The sequence below is a fragment of the Amblyomma maculatum genome, chromosome 1 (genome assembly GCF_055883805.1).
Source record: "Amblyomma maculatum isolate TAMU_Amacu chromosome 1, ASM5588380v1, whole genome shotgun sequence".
Classification (NCBI taxonomy): domain Eukaryota; kingdom Metazoa; phylum Arthropoda; class Arachnida; order Ixodida; family Ixodidae; genus Amblyomma; species Amblyomma maculatum.
In genome coordinates this window covers 349,332,829-349,348,032 of record NC_139344.1, presented here as the reverse complement: position 1 = coordinate 349,348,032, position 15,204 = coordinate 349,332,829, and the positions used below count along the sequence as shown (strand labels likewise).

The 15,204-nt window shown below is 46.4% G+C and overlaps 1 protein-coding gene across 1 annotated transcript in view; it reads left to right on the top strand.

The window, feature by feature from the left end:
- LOC146207728 (uncharacterized) overlaps nt 1–14,934 on the top strand; it is a 46,879-nt gene extending 31,945 nt beyond the window's left edge. The window contains exons 3-5 of the mRNA XM_084590080.1: nt 5,215–5,370; nt 11,715–11,957; nt 13,259–14,934. Of these exons, the coding sequence (XP_084446206.1) occupies nt 5,215–5,370; nt 11,715–11,957; nt 13,259–14,073 (1,214 nt within the window). The 3' untranslated portion in view covers nt 14,074–14,934. The remainder of the gene's footprint in view (nt 1–5,214; nt 5,371–11,714; nt 11,958–13,258) is intronic.
- The last annotated feature ends 270 nt before the right edge of the window (nt 14,935–15,204 follow it).

The window sequence follows — 15,204 nt, the reverse complement described above, 5'->3', positions numbered from 1 at the left end:
GGTGCGCGGTAAGACAGATAAGACGGACAAGAAGTGGAGCTTCCTTGTTTATCGGTCTCAAGCCGCAGATCTGTACCGCAAGAACAAACACCGGCTGCCGCGTACAGGGCTGAAAACTGGGCTATCTCCAATGCGGCACGTCTTCTCCCCTCCCTCGCTAGCTAAGCGCACGCGCGTCTTGACACGAGCGTGTATAGTAGATCGGCCGCCGAGCTTGGGTCGATTACGCTATCACTGGTCCGCTGCCTTTTGAATGTACAGGCTGCAGCGGACACTTCGCACCAAGGACTGCTTTAGGGGAGGAGTGTTTGCGTGTCTCCTAAGAGAGTTACTATGTAAGCTTGCGCTTTGGCAAGAGCCAAGGTCCGCCATCGATTGAACATATATTTGGCGGCCGTTCCCCGGTGGCTTGAGGTGCGCGCATTCGGGATCTGTGGACTTAACCTTCGGCTTGCAGTCCCGCTTCTGAGAATTGATAACACGTGTTCGCTGGCTGTTGTGAAAAGAGGCGACGTTTCGCCTCTTGGGGCCTTTATTTATCAACAACCCGCGCCTCTCAACGAGGATAGTTTTACTTTCGTAGAGGTGGTAAAAAAAAAAAAAAAAAAAATCAGTTTTTTTTTCTCCCCCGCAACAATGCCCACTTTTTTTTTTTTTTTTTTTTTTTTGACGTTATGTCAGTGATGCTTCATTCGTGTTTTAGCAGGTGAACTAACCTCCAGGAAGATGCTGAATCTGAAATTTTATTCCCTTTTCCCTTGTGATATAACCTAATGTGCACGCAGCTGTCACTTGTCGAAATGAAGAACATCATTAATAAAATTTAAGTATTGCAGGGTGCATACGTTCATTTTGAAGGTAGCGCATAAAACGAGGACCAAGGAGTAGAAGGACACAACATGTGTTGTTTCCTTCAACTCCTTGGTCCTCGTTTTTTGCGCTACCTTCAAAATGAACAAGATTTAACTCGCCCAACTTTCAACCTAACTACTGCGCATATGTTGTAGTATTAGCTCTAATTTTTTTCCCCACTAATCTATGCAAAGAGAACGGGACGAATATTTATGCAGTGATTTGATGCATACATTAAAACGATGTCAGCGAAAGATGAAACCTTGTGTGGTGAAACTGGTTCAGAACAGCGTTCTTTAGAATTAGAAATTGAGGTTTTCCCTTTCAATGCGTCGATTAATTATCGAACACACAATGTAAGTATAGTAGTTACCGGCACACATTATCGCGGCGATAGGAAAAACTACAATTGCGACCAGAAAGATGGCGACCACTGTTTTTGTTTGACGCTTAAAAATATTCTGCTGCGAGAATTCTAGCTCCTAAAATTACATGGCCAGCTGAATTTCGCATTTCAGTTCGATTTCCTAAAGAGACTATTTACTGCTGAGTTAATGACCGGTTTGTATTTACCAAACCCTCATGACGTGCGGAAATATATGTGCCCATTTCGTGAAGAACCCGACTACGTTAAGGTTTATAGCAAGTGTCGTTGCCCCCTGTTCGGACACAGTGCCACGCCCCAAACACTTGCCGTCTGTATTGCTCGCAGCAGGACTTTATCTGTCGAACGGAAACAGCTGGTATCATCCCTACTCAGCACTGGCCTCGCTTCTGCCATTCCAGAATGGTACGTAAGCTATATAAGCGCTCAAAACGTCATTGACCATTATTGGAGAAATAATGGTCTTTCCTGACGCTTGCCGTTGCCACAGGATGGTATTAAATACCGTTTTGATTTAATTACGGGGGGAATTTTTCGATATACCTTCCAATTATGCGCGACTTTTATGGCCGCTTATGACTACTGTCGTGAACCTCAAAAGGCCACCACTGCCCCAACACGCCGCATCTGTTGCGGTGAAGCTCACGCTTAATTTTTTAATGCCATACCTTTTGAAGCATAACAATGGTTTCTGCAGCACAACATTTTCGATGTTCGCGTACATTTGAAAACATGTGAATAATGTTAACTAGTAAGTTGTTCAATCGGTTTCTAAAAGCTTTCTTTTGGCGTCATTTCGCCCTACAGCAATAATTAAAAAAGAAAGGCGGGGCTGGTAACTATTGTCATTAGGGCTTTATTGCAATTATAGATATGTAACTGGCTTCAGTAATAGAAATTAGGGAACGCAGTTACCCTCGTCCATGACTCAACAAGTCGTGGCTATCTCGCACAGCTTTCTAAAGTCACTATAGCCTTCGGATCGAGCACGAACAGCAACGTCCATATGCACACGTGACTACATGGCATAAGTTCCACGTGTCATTATGTGTCCCGCCGTCACTCAGGTCTCAAACGAGAGAGAGAGAGAGAGAGAAAGATCTCGTGATACGAGCGCCCTGGAATGATGTGTACCAGCGGGTTTTTCTGAAAGCGCGCCAGTGACGTGTGGTTTTCAAAGCCAAGTGCGATGACCGAAATTCGCTTAGCCACATCGCCTATACTAACCGCGATCCAAAATCCTGAATTCTCATATTACTAGCGGCCTAACACAAATATTTTGTTTTTCAGCCAGGAACACAGTGATACCAACTAAAAAGTTTAACTATTAGACATTAGCTATTCGGCTTCCTAGTTATTCACCCGTTTTCTGATGTCCGCCAAAAGAGGTGTTATTTTGCTGTTGATAGAGTCTTTACAATTCAGAAATTCTGTTAAAAAAAAAAAAAAAAAAGAAATAGCGGAGGGTTCCTCTGAAACAGTAGGTATACGTTACTATTACACACAGAAACTAGCCCGTTCCACCAAGCAGCTGGATTTTCATGTTTTACCTTAAGCAAGTACTACGACTTACGTTGAGCGATCCCCGCAAACGTTTGTCCTGCTCTTCTCGACATTCATAGCGAAAAGAGCAAGACGATTATTTGCATGGTTGTTAGAACAAGCGATATGAATGTCCCTCACTTAAAAGGTTGCAAGCGTTCAGGTCTCCATGCTCCTAGCGCAACTCACTTATTCACTGGCTCAGCGTTCCAACAGTTTCGCTCTGTTCCCCGTGGCGGTTCATGCGTAGATTCAGACTCACGAGTTTCACGCCTACTACGATCAGCACGAGTGGAGCATAAACAAAGTAACTCGATCAATAAATATTTGCGCCGGCAGGCGGTGCTGTGACCACGCCAACGTGAGTCGGGACACCAAAGCGCTAACGATGCCCCTAGCGGAGATGTCTGAAGGCGCACACTCGCAGAAGTCACAATATGAACCGTTCACTTTGCTTTCTTATCTCGCGCTTCACTACTCGAGCATATTTTTGTCTGTATACTGTCTCATACTGTTAGTCAAAGCTTTGTACTGTGTTAAGGTCATATTTGAAGAAAGGCATACTTTAAATAAGAAAAAAATAACTAAAAATGACGCATGTAATTAGGACTCGCTTGTTAGACCCCGTGCAACATCTCTATCCACGCAACATCCACGCAAAATTTAAGCTTAGCACGGGTAGCCGTCACAGCTCTCTATTTCGGTATATACCTCGGCTACCTTCAAGATTCGCAGCTGTGTTTTTAGCCCTATATGCACCGTGGAAGCGGGGAAGGAGGTCCCCCGGAATAAATCAGCTGTCCCTGCGACACAGCTGATCAGGCAAAAGCACAAAATAAAATAATTCATACTCTTATGGCCATAATGCTGTTTGTATTGCCACCGTTCCCGTATACACTTGATATTTTTTTCTTCCAATTTTTGCAAGAAATGGCAAACTATCACACAAACAATTTCAATGCACTCGTGCACTGTTTTGAAAAGTGCATGGCGCATGAGTGCCGTGGCTAATAAGAGCAAGGGTACTCAGGGGCATAGGGTGTTTTTAGGCTTTCTAGACTGCTGGCCAGCTGTTGATCATGTACTTACTCTATAAAGAAATGATTTGAATTTCTGCTTAGCGGACACTTCCAGTTTGATGTGCATAGCTTCGATGACAGTTCACACTGTCACAAGTAGATGTGTTAGTAATTTCCAGGCATCACTTTCTCTAAGAAATTAAAGAATTTCTAGAAATTACGACACAAACATGGAGTAAGTCGAGCGCTGAAATTACGACACATAAACTTGGGGCAACCGTATGAGCCGATGGTAAACACAGCACCGCATTGCAGCTGTTTGCTTATTATTAAGTTCGACAGCCTTAAGTTAAGGCGCCTTATGCGTCTTATTTTAAACGTGATTGGCCTGATTGTATCCTTGTGGCCGAATTATGACCCGTCATATAGTATTGTGTTGCTTCACGAAAGTGATTACTGGAAGTCAGTAACTTTTGTAGGACGGTCTTTTATTTTTTAGAGCATTCTAAGCAAGAAATCATGCCATGACGCTCATGCGAGCAGGTAACGATATGACTCGACTGCCAGCCTATTGGTTGACTGTCGAGTTTCACAATTGGTTGACTGTCGAGTTTCACAAACCTTTACGCAGGTAGTCATCATGACAGCCCGGGTGACCATAGTCACCATGGATATTCGAACCCATTGTTAGATTTTTTGTTTGTAACTTGGAGTAATAACATAAGAGTGTATGAGCCACCAACATGAACACAGTATTTCGAGGCATTATATGCTTTTTGCATCTACAAAAGCAAGAAATGAGGTATAAACTGTAGCGTCCATCGCGTGCAGCACCAGTCAAATCCACGTTTGTGGGTTTAAAGGTGAAAGTCACGGCTACATTGGAACCACCTTAAGTCCTATTTTTTAGTACAAACCGTGACGCGTTGCTGCAGATTCTGACGGTCCGCCATCTCCTGAAGCGTTACGTCAACCATGTTCGTCTGCCATGTAAATTTTCACCCCGTAAATTATACAGCATTGTGAAAGCGGTGGGAACACGCAAATGTTGCATTCTTTCGAAGCGGTTATAAAAGCGATTCTCTATTTCCCTCACTTAAATTGATTGCCTGCGTAAGCAGCGCGCAGACTCGCTTAAGATCGGCTTGAATATAGTGCTAAGATGAGAGGGAGCATCGTCAGCCAATTTTACAAACTACCTGAAAAATCCTGCGTATGTCTATGCCCTGCAGTGCTCCCACCCTGCAAGGGGAGCTTTCTTTGTTCTAGCATCGCTTTCACTATCAGAAGTGATTCGTCACGTGAATATGTTTTACATCATAACTGGTGCAGTAGGCCAACCAACACGTGACCGGTCTACCTTACTGTTTTCACAGAATATCTTTTTCGTCTCTCCCTCCTCGTCTCTCCGCATAGGTCAACAGCAACAGTTCCGAGCCTTCGCCAGCGCATTCGGCCAGCGGCCTCCGTTCCTGGATCCCCTGCGCGAGTGGGATCACCTGCGAAGGAAGACAGCCGAGCAGTGGGCACTGGACATACCGAGGAGGATACCCGGCGCCGGAGCCCACCACGGTCAGTCAGTCCTCGATACAGTGGATAAGAATAATAACGCCGCTGTGGCAAGCTGTCCGAACAGGAGCGCTTTTTCAGTGATGTGAGTCAAAATATTCTTCGTCCACCTGCTTTGTTGGAGGTCTGCGCATATATACTTAAATAAAGAAGTAGAAACACGGGTTAAACTTGATGGATGTTCGGGTAAGTGCATTAGATCACGTTTACAGTCAGCTTAAAAATTACATGTTAGCAACCTCGAATAATTTTTTTTCTCTTCTGATTCTCGCAATATTCGATGCAGCCCTACAGAGAGCGCTTTTGTGCGATGAAGGGCAGGGAGTAAGTATTCGAAGTTGATCAAGATTAGCTGACTGAAGAAAAAAACAAACAAACAAACAAAAAAAGCTAAACACGAATGCCTGAAGACATTTCAATAGAAACAACAAAGTGCTGCTCACTGCGAGTTTTGTGTGTTTTTTTTTTCTTGTCTTGCGTTCATTGTTCACTCAGAACTTGCTGAAATATAAAGCATAGGAGTGAACAGCAGCCTAGGTCCCAAATGTTTGCCCGTCAACCGCGTTGTTTAGGCAGAGTATGTTACAAAGGGTGCAGGGAAACTTGTCGCCACCTCCTTTCGTGCTCGGAAAGCACCCGTTGCTTGGGGAGGACTGGGCTCTTTAGGTCCTTGACGTATATGATTAAAAGAGAGCTTATATGCCTATCACTGGAAACCAAGCGTGCGCACAACGATCTTGCGCACAACTGACACATATGCAAATGCGAGATACTCAAGACGTTGATGTAGAAGTGTGGGCTTGTTGGCGCATGACCGAGATAAGGCAGATATCAGTGGAAGAGCGGATATCATAATGGTAGATAATATGGAGCGTTTATACTCACAAATGTCTGCGCACATATCCTCAGTGCCTACAGAACAGTAAAACAATAACACAATGACAACAGCTGAAAGAAGAGGGGGGAAAGGTACTGTTTTCAAACGAGTGCAATTACGGACACTGCATGAGCTGATGTTTTTATAGTTTTTATATCTTTGCGCGGATAGATAAAGATCGTTAGTAAGCGTTGCGTGTTGTCCATCCTCTAGCCTTCTATCTGTGCTGCTTTTCATCTCGGGCAACAAGGTCCGTATCGTCAAATCCGCCAGCCGATCAATTCTGTAACAGACAGACATCTGTATCCGCAAAAAGTGTCTGGCTAATCCATCTCTGGTTGTTTGTAATTTAACCACCAGGTTATATTATATGCGTTTTGATTAAGATGCTCTGCTGACTGAAAAGCGTTCGCGCAGCTCACTCTGATCTGTTTCTTGTCGCTTTCGCGCTGCCTCTCTATAGTGAGAAAGATGATTTGCCTTGGTTTAACATCTTCAGTTTGGATAATTAGTATGGGTAATTATTATGGATAATTATTACCAAGCGACAAAAGATATGGCAAAAGGAAAGACGATGCAACACAAGCGCTTAATGACTTTAACGTCCCAATGTGGCTCAGGCTATGAGGGACTCCGTAGTGGAAGGCTCCGGAAATGTCGACCACCTGGAGTTCTATAACGCACAATGGCATTACACTGAAAACGCTTTGCTTTTCGAAACTGAAATTGCTTTCCGGCTCCATCGAAAAGCAGGTCGCCACAGCCGGGATCGGACCCGCGTCATTAAAATCCGCAGTCGGGCGTCTAACCCACCATTGCGTTGTTATAAGACGAAGAGCAGTATATAGCAGTAGTGGGGCTGCAGTTCACACTACAGATCTGTCCAGCTTACTTTGCGACTTATTTGCAAGAGCTCCACCCTATTCAGGTTTACAACTTTTAGATAATAAAGGTTAGCATATATTTGTTCGCTAGATCAGCCAACACAGCTTAACCCTAACACATGTGCGCTGCTCCGGGCATATATAGTCAACTGCGCCATCCTTATTTGGCGAACTTTCATTGCAGCAGCGTGTAGGCACCACAGCCATAGGAACACCTATCACTCCACGTGCGCACGCGCTTAGTTTTCGACCCAAACTCGAAACACTTAGCACTGCCCTTGGATGCAGCGGGACGCTAAAGACAGGTTTCAAATGCATTTTCTCTTGCATAAGCGCAAAAAAGAAAACAAAAAGAACAAGAAGAGCGTTAAGACCTTTTCCTCATGCCCCGCTATTTGAAGGTGCAGTCAATACATTCCTATACTAAGGCGGAAAAAAAAAACAAAAAAAGAAACAAAAACAAATGGTCTTTACAGTTCTAAGAGGCTTCAGTACGAAACTTTGCTCCGGCAACTGTGGAAACAAAAGATAATACTGCAAGCATAGATTATAGACACCCGCACGCGCGGAATTTCGATTAGAGAGCATCGAAGCTTCGATGTGAGCAGAACGCAGATAGCATGCTTCCAAGAGCCGTACGAGATACAAACGATAAGAAGGCAGGAACGGACTATGAAAGAGCATTGGTCTGAACAAACAGGAACGAGCAAGAAATTCAATTTGGATGATAATTAGGGACTCTCTAAGAAAGAAACGGTGCTACTTTCAGATCTGCATAGCCCGCTATAGAAAAAAGACCCCATCTGCCTCCCCCCCTCTTTTCCCCGCCGCCCGAGTAAGGTGTCAAAGTCCTATGCAACAATGGAAGGTGAGGCGCAACGAGGAAAGAACTGAAAAAGAAAAAGGTCCGGTCAATTTTCTGTGACGATCATGCATAACAATCAGTCAGACGATTGAACGGGACACTTTTCAGCCAAGTTCGTGAAACCTGACGTGTTTGTCATGGTAAGGCGCAAAGCCCAGCAAGTACAACCGCGAACAAAGAAATCGGGAGCAGTTTTTTTTTATAGTGATCTTTGGAATAAGGAGATAGATACATCCTGTCACTAAAATTTCAATCGGCTGCGTAGATAGCCGCGTGCAAACTGCTTGTAAATTAAACAAAACAACCAGAGCTCTATTTGTAGCTGGAACGTCAGGAAATAAACCTTGACTCTGTCAGACTCGGTGCTTCATGGCAGAGGCATCCAAACGTGCATGACGCGCTGTCACGAACGAATGCTAACAAAACTGCGAACTGGTGACGATATTAAAAATAAAGTCATCAAGACGCTAGTTTCATACGGAGCGAGTCCATGATTATCAGGTGCAGTTCTACAGTCGCTTTCACACAGCAGACTATAGTGTTCTTTTAGACAGGCACCGCAAGCGATTTAACACATAGTCCTCTTTCCCCCCCCCCCCCCCCCCCCCCTTCCTCCAGAAGAGTGCCCTCGGTAGATTCTTTCACACAAACGTGGCAGAGCTGTTATTTATGTTATATACAGATAAGACGTCACGGTGAGCAACGTCGTTCCGACTCGACGATTGCTAGCTTACATGAACTAGACCTATAGGCTGTATTCAAAACCGCCGAAAGAGCAGTTACGCTCAGTGACGATCAGTTCAGTACGAGCTGGAAAAAGCGCCGTTCAAGACAGAGAGCACACTGACATTGCCTCGGGGACGTGACGAAGCAGGCTGATCTGACCGCGTTTGTTTACATGGACTAAGCAGATCGGATCAAACAAGACAGCCTACCCCTTGAAGGCGAGTAAACCAGCTCTCTCCGCCACTTTTGTTAACCATAGACCTACTCTACTCTACACAGTCGAGTTATATAAATGCCATTTGAGAAGCTATATTTGTGCTTCCCGCTCGCTAAGCCCCATTTGTGACGTCATCGCGAAGTTACCGTTATGGACGAGTTACAGGCGGCACCTATTGTGCTAAAATTTGTACACTCTGCTCTGCCAAGTCATGCCGGTCTGTCCTATGACATATGACATGAACCGGAAGTTAAACTGCACACGGTGAATATGGCATGCAAGGCTAAGCTAAACTCAGGCACTAATCGAATCACAAAAAGGTTCACATAATTCTCGCGTTATTCGAGCAAATGAAAGCGGTGCAGCGTACGTATTTTGTGTCTAATAGAAGTTTTTGTCGTCAACCTGCGCCTTGTAGAACGTAGTTTGTAGCATAACAACCGTAATCGAAACACGCTTTGGTGTCCCAGCAGTAATCGCTGCGCACCTGACAAAGCGGCGCCTTTACCGCGGACAACAGCGCATCCTTGTAATACAACACCTCAACCCTCGGCGACTCCAAAGCGGACCGGAACAACCTTGCAATCCGTTTACCTTTACGGCCCATTCGTCAAGACCGCCGCGGAGATCCCCACCACCTAAACACCGAGCGTAAACAAGCACCGCATCTCGAGACACACACACGGCAGTGCAGCAGTCTGAAGGGGGACTCACACCGGGGGAGACGCGTGCCGGAGCCTCGAGCGAAGAGACGTCTCGGTGTAATAACCTTATCCTCGGACAACAGGCGTCGCGGACATCAGCGGCAGCCGCCGTCACCGCCCCGAGGGATGGAAGTGAGGGGGGCCGAAGCAGCGCGGGTCAACAGGGTTTCTTCGGACCCGCGCGGCGATCTTCCGCGCAATCCTCGGTGCAAACAGGGGCACGAATCGCCTCTTGACGCTTAGTCAATACGCGGAACGGCTTCCCCCTCTGCCCCGGTTATGGCTGCAGGGCTGCCTTTTCCGCTCCGCGTAGCGGGTTAGGAAGCGGCTGTTATATTGGTCTCTATCACGGCCGCGAGAATGAACTGTTTCAGAAGCGCTTCGGCCACGTCACTGACAGAGAAAGAAAAGGATTTGAAACGAAAAGAAAATAGATCGATGATTGAATCGTTATGTCCCCCTAGATATCCCTTTGTAGGACCGTTCGCCACAGTCAACAAGGACGACGGTGACATATTTGGCTGTGATGCTGCCGGAAAAGTTTGGTGTGCCACTTACAATTGCGGCGTACGATTTCGAATTCGGTATACCTTTTAAAAAGCGGAGAGCAGAGAGGGGGGAGGGGGGGGGGGGTATTGTTATATTAACGGACGCAAAAAACAAAGTGGTGGGCTCCAAAAAAGACTTGTAGGCGCACGATTATATTACTTTGAAAAACCATTACGTTATCAGTATTGGTAAAGACCAGCATGGCGGCGATTTCAGGTCGAGCGACGAGCAGTGTGGCAACAGAGATAACACTTTCGGATACATTGTGCACATACGAGAATACATCGCATGTTTTGTGTTGCTTCTGTCGCCTGGTATGTAATGTACGAAGGTTTACGAACTGTCGAACGCATTGAAGCCAACAAAGCATATGCGTGACTTAGTATGGGTAACGTCTGAATACATTTAACAAATTTTAATTTCTTAGAATCGATACTGCGTTATTACGATTTAATCAGCAGTCATAAAAACTACTAGTTTTTATAAGCAGTACAACGAGTCACTTCAGCTAAAGCGCCTCTATAATAAATTGGTTCACAGGAAGGGAAAGGCGCAGTAACTGTCACACTTGCTCTGTGGACACCCGAACCGCGCCGTAAGAGAAGGGAGGAGGGTGGGAATGAAAGTGGAAAGAGAGAAAGAGGAGCCGTAGTGGAGGGCTACGGAGTAATTTCGACCACCTGGGGATCTTTAACGTGCGCTGACATCGCACAGCACACGACGCCTCTTCGTTTCGCCTCCATCGAAACGCAGCCGCCACGGTCGGGTTCGAACCCGGGAGCTCCGGCACAGTAGTTGGTTGGTTGGTTGGTTGGTTGGTTCATAGGAAGGGAAAGGCGCAATATCTGTCACACTTGCTCTGTGGACACCTGAACCGCGCCGTAAGGGAAGGGATGAAGGTGGGAGTGAAGGTGGATAGAGAGAAAGGGGGGTCGTAGTGGAGGGCTGCGGAGCAATTTCGACCACCTGGGGATCTTTAACGTGCGCTGACATCGCACAGCACACGGACGCCACTTTGTTTCGCCTCCATCGAAAGGCAGCCGCCGAGGCCGGGTGCGGCCGCATACGGTTTCTAGCGAGTGAGTAAGAGAAAAATTAGAGGGTCTCTTAGAAGGAGGAGAATGGCGAAAGCCTACTCTTCCTCTCATCATTTGCCCCTCATCGTTTGCCTCTTATTGGCGTTCGTTGCAGTGCTACATATAACTGTTTTACAGGAAAGGAAAGGCGCTGTATCGATCACATTTTCTCCGGCGTGTTTGAAAGGTACACCATCACTCCTGTCGAATGGCGTTCCTTGGCGAGCATTCAAGTGTGGGATTGCAAATGGCTGCAGGGAACGCTAGACAAAAACACATTTCGCGGAATATGACAGGTCTCGCGCACAGATCTCGGGCACAAATCTCGCGCACGGGATTTCGTTCCATGAGCCTATATAGGCTTTTGCCTTAAAAACAAATGCGGGGAATGTTCAAAAAGACCACCAATGGCTCATGTGTTTTTTTTTTCTTTTTTCTTGGCTCTGCAGATCTAGCCCAAGCTGCTCTGCAGCAGTTGTCGGCGGCTGACGCTCACTGGGGTGCGGCGTACCCGCACTACAATCCGTACCTGGCGCCGGCCACGGGCACCGGTGGTTTCAGCGCGACGCCCGTTCCTGTGAGCTACTCGCTGGACGCCAGCGCCGCAGCGGCCACCTCTCTCGCGGCCAACGTCTCTTCCTTGGCCGCCGTGGCCGCCACCGACAGCGCCACGGGACTCTCGCTACACAACTGTGAGTACGCCTTGAATGACGTAGTACAGGTGGCAGTGTACTGAATTTTAGTGGATTGTAATGGACTTCGATACACGCGGGACGCGGTACCGCAGATGCCTCAGAAATATTTGGTACAAAAGGTTAGTATACTGATCCTTGAAGCAGCTCATGAGTGCCTCAAATATTAAAGGGAAACTTTTTTTTTAGAATTCATTTTTTTATTTATTTCACACTGCAGATCACGTTACAGATCCAAGCAGAACAAATCTATAGGTAGATATTACAGATACAAGAGCAGGAAGTAAAAAGAAAACCAAAATGAAAAATGCAGATCATTATGTGCTGTCAATCATTGTGCCAGTGAATTTCACTGTTGTGGCACGTGGGAAAGAGGAAAATTTAAATGTGTCCGTTTGAGCAAAGTACGGAGTATGTGCTGAAATTTAGTGGATTGTACTGGATTTTGATACTCGCGCGACTCGGTAACACAGATACATCAGGAATATTTGGTACAAAAGGTTAGTATACTGATCCTTGAAGAAGCTTATGAGTACCTCCAATATCAAAGGAAACAACATTTTTTTTTTTTTTGAGAATGCATTTAATGATTGTATGTGACGAGCGCTTTTTCTTTTTTTCCTATTTTCCGACTAGTTTTCTTCTTTGCGTGAGGTCATTTTCAACTTTAGTACCTAGACTCTATGCATTGCAGCGAGCAGCGCAGAAAGCTTGCGCGGAGTACACACAGCACCACCTTAGTATGAAAAAGCAGTCTCGAAACTGGAGCATCATTATGTAATAAAAGCCCGCGTTGGCGACAATATCTTTACAACAGTTCTTCCATGAATTCGCTTACAGAAGAAACTGTGGCATAATGCGATGAAAAATGCAGCTTGATATGGCGTAAAAAGTACGCAGTATTTTTGATGCGTAAGTTTTGTGGTAAAAAGAGAAAAAAGAAAAGGTTAGAGCAACTTCAGTATCAAACCTTTTCGTTTCATCTGCAAATCAATCTCGCGCAGGTCTTCGATAATAAAACATCTAAATGTTCTTGTTTGAATCGGCTAGGGTACGTGTTTAGCCGGTAGTGTGCATAACAAGACTGCAGTGATATATGTATACAGTTGTTGTTTCTCTTTCATTTGCTTGTGTATTCCAGCGAATATCCTTGTTTATTCGCTACGTTAACTGTAAGAACCAAAAGAGTTTTAAAATCTGAGCAATAGTCGGGTTTTTGTGTTGGAATCAATCAAGCACTTCATCTGCAGACAAATGTCTTCCTGTTTGCCTCACACGGTGTTTCTTGCTCTCATTCGCAGCCCTTCTGGACAGCAGCCATTCTCCTGCCAGCCTCGCCTCCTGTCCAGTGGACTCGATCGGTGGCCATGTGAACACTGCCGCCCTTCCCTCCACGCTGCTCGGCACAGCCTCGTCACCTTCATCGGACTCGCCGCTCTCTAGCACGCGCTCTCTCACGCTCGACGTCAACGCCCTATCCGGAGGCAGCAACGGCTTGCAGAATCAGCAGACCGATTCGCTGCTCACGCCGCCTCGCGTCACCAAGTCGCCGCCGTCCCTCCTGCTGGGAAGCAACGGTACCGGCGGAGGCGGCAGCTCAAGCTCGTCACCTTCCTCTTCGAGCCTCGACTTCCTGCCCAATCCGACCAACTACGGAGGGTTCTTGCCCACGCATTCGTATTATGGCAGTAATGGGGCGTCCACGGGAACGTCGACGACCACGACTCAGCCGCACACGACCACCGGCGTCTACCTGAGCCCGCCGGTTGTTCCACCGTCGCTGCTCTACCCCCAGCTGTACGGGTCCATGTCCCATCCATCCTTCCAATTCCTGGGCAACGATCTCAAGTGCGTGATGGACGCGGCCGGGTTCGGAACGACGCAGCAACAGCAACAGCAGCAGCAGCAGCAGCAACAACGCCAAGACACGCTTCTTCAAGCGGACACGACAGGTCTGAGGACGCACCATCACCACCAGCCTCAACAGCAGCAGTCACTTGCACAGCAACAACATGCCACAGATGACGTCGTCTCACAGACTCCGTCGCTTGCTGGTTCCGTCCTGGACTCGCTACGGACGCCGGCCGACCATCACAGTGTCTGGAGGCCGTACTGAACATTTCTCCGCTGTGTTGTCCGTCGGGTGTGCATGGTAGCACGCCTTGCTTGTTATTTATTCTGAAACTAGGTGGCGCGGCTTCAAGTGCGCAAAATGACGAGTGACTGTGACTGCGACAGACAGAGACTGGATGGACCACCCGTCGACGATATGTCGCGATCAGTAATGATGCGACAAACTACGAACTACACGAAGTCGCACTTTGTTATGAAAACTAAAGTGAACCACCTCAAAGGCTCGTGCAGATCTGTGGTTAGAGCGGGATTTATACGCTTACGACTCAACTCGACGTCGTCGCGAACAGTGAGTTGAAAAGTGCAGATCGAGAAGCAAAGAGATCGAGAGCCTCTCGAACTTTCGCCAAAGAATGTTGGGTTGTGTCCGCAGATATCCGTACCTGCCGGGACGCAGGAAAAGAATAACCATAAAAATATCTGCTCATCTTGTCTCCGACCATCCTAGCCATCGATCCAAGATCGTGATCCATTCAAACATTTTACCTGTCGTAACTCATCCCCATCCTTCGCCTCCGAAAGATGGTGTGTCTCCCTCCTGGTGTCCGAAAAAATGAGTGTTTCCTCATTTCCAACATAAGCGAGGCACCTCTTCATTTGATGTACTATCGTAGCAAAATGTTAGTCTCAGAGCTCGACATCAGAGAAAACCATTCTCACCACAAGCTCCGCCCACGCCTATGTGTTAATAGAAAAAAAAATTCCATGAAGTACTGCTAAAGGAAATGCAAATGAATGGTATAGCTCCATAAATGTTCACCTAAAACCACAGAACCTTGTCTCTGACGATGTAGGACTCCATCACGGTGGCAATACTGACAAGCAATAAAACACTTCATGGCTGTTCCAATTGTGTGTTTCTGCCTCGTTTTATTATTTTCTGCCTTTCGGTGCTGTTATACGTAGAATGCGCGCTGTGGACACCTGACTTGATTAGCCTCAAGAGAATATAGAACTTGGATTCCCGCTGGTGATCTTTAGAAAATTAAAGATTTATTATGCGTTTATCTAAGAACTAAATTATCGTTATTTTTTACTGGAAGAAGCTAGCCTGCAAAATATCAGTACAGGTGTATGCCTCCTTCTCCACACACACATACTCAAACACGAACAA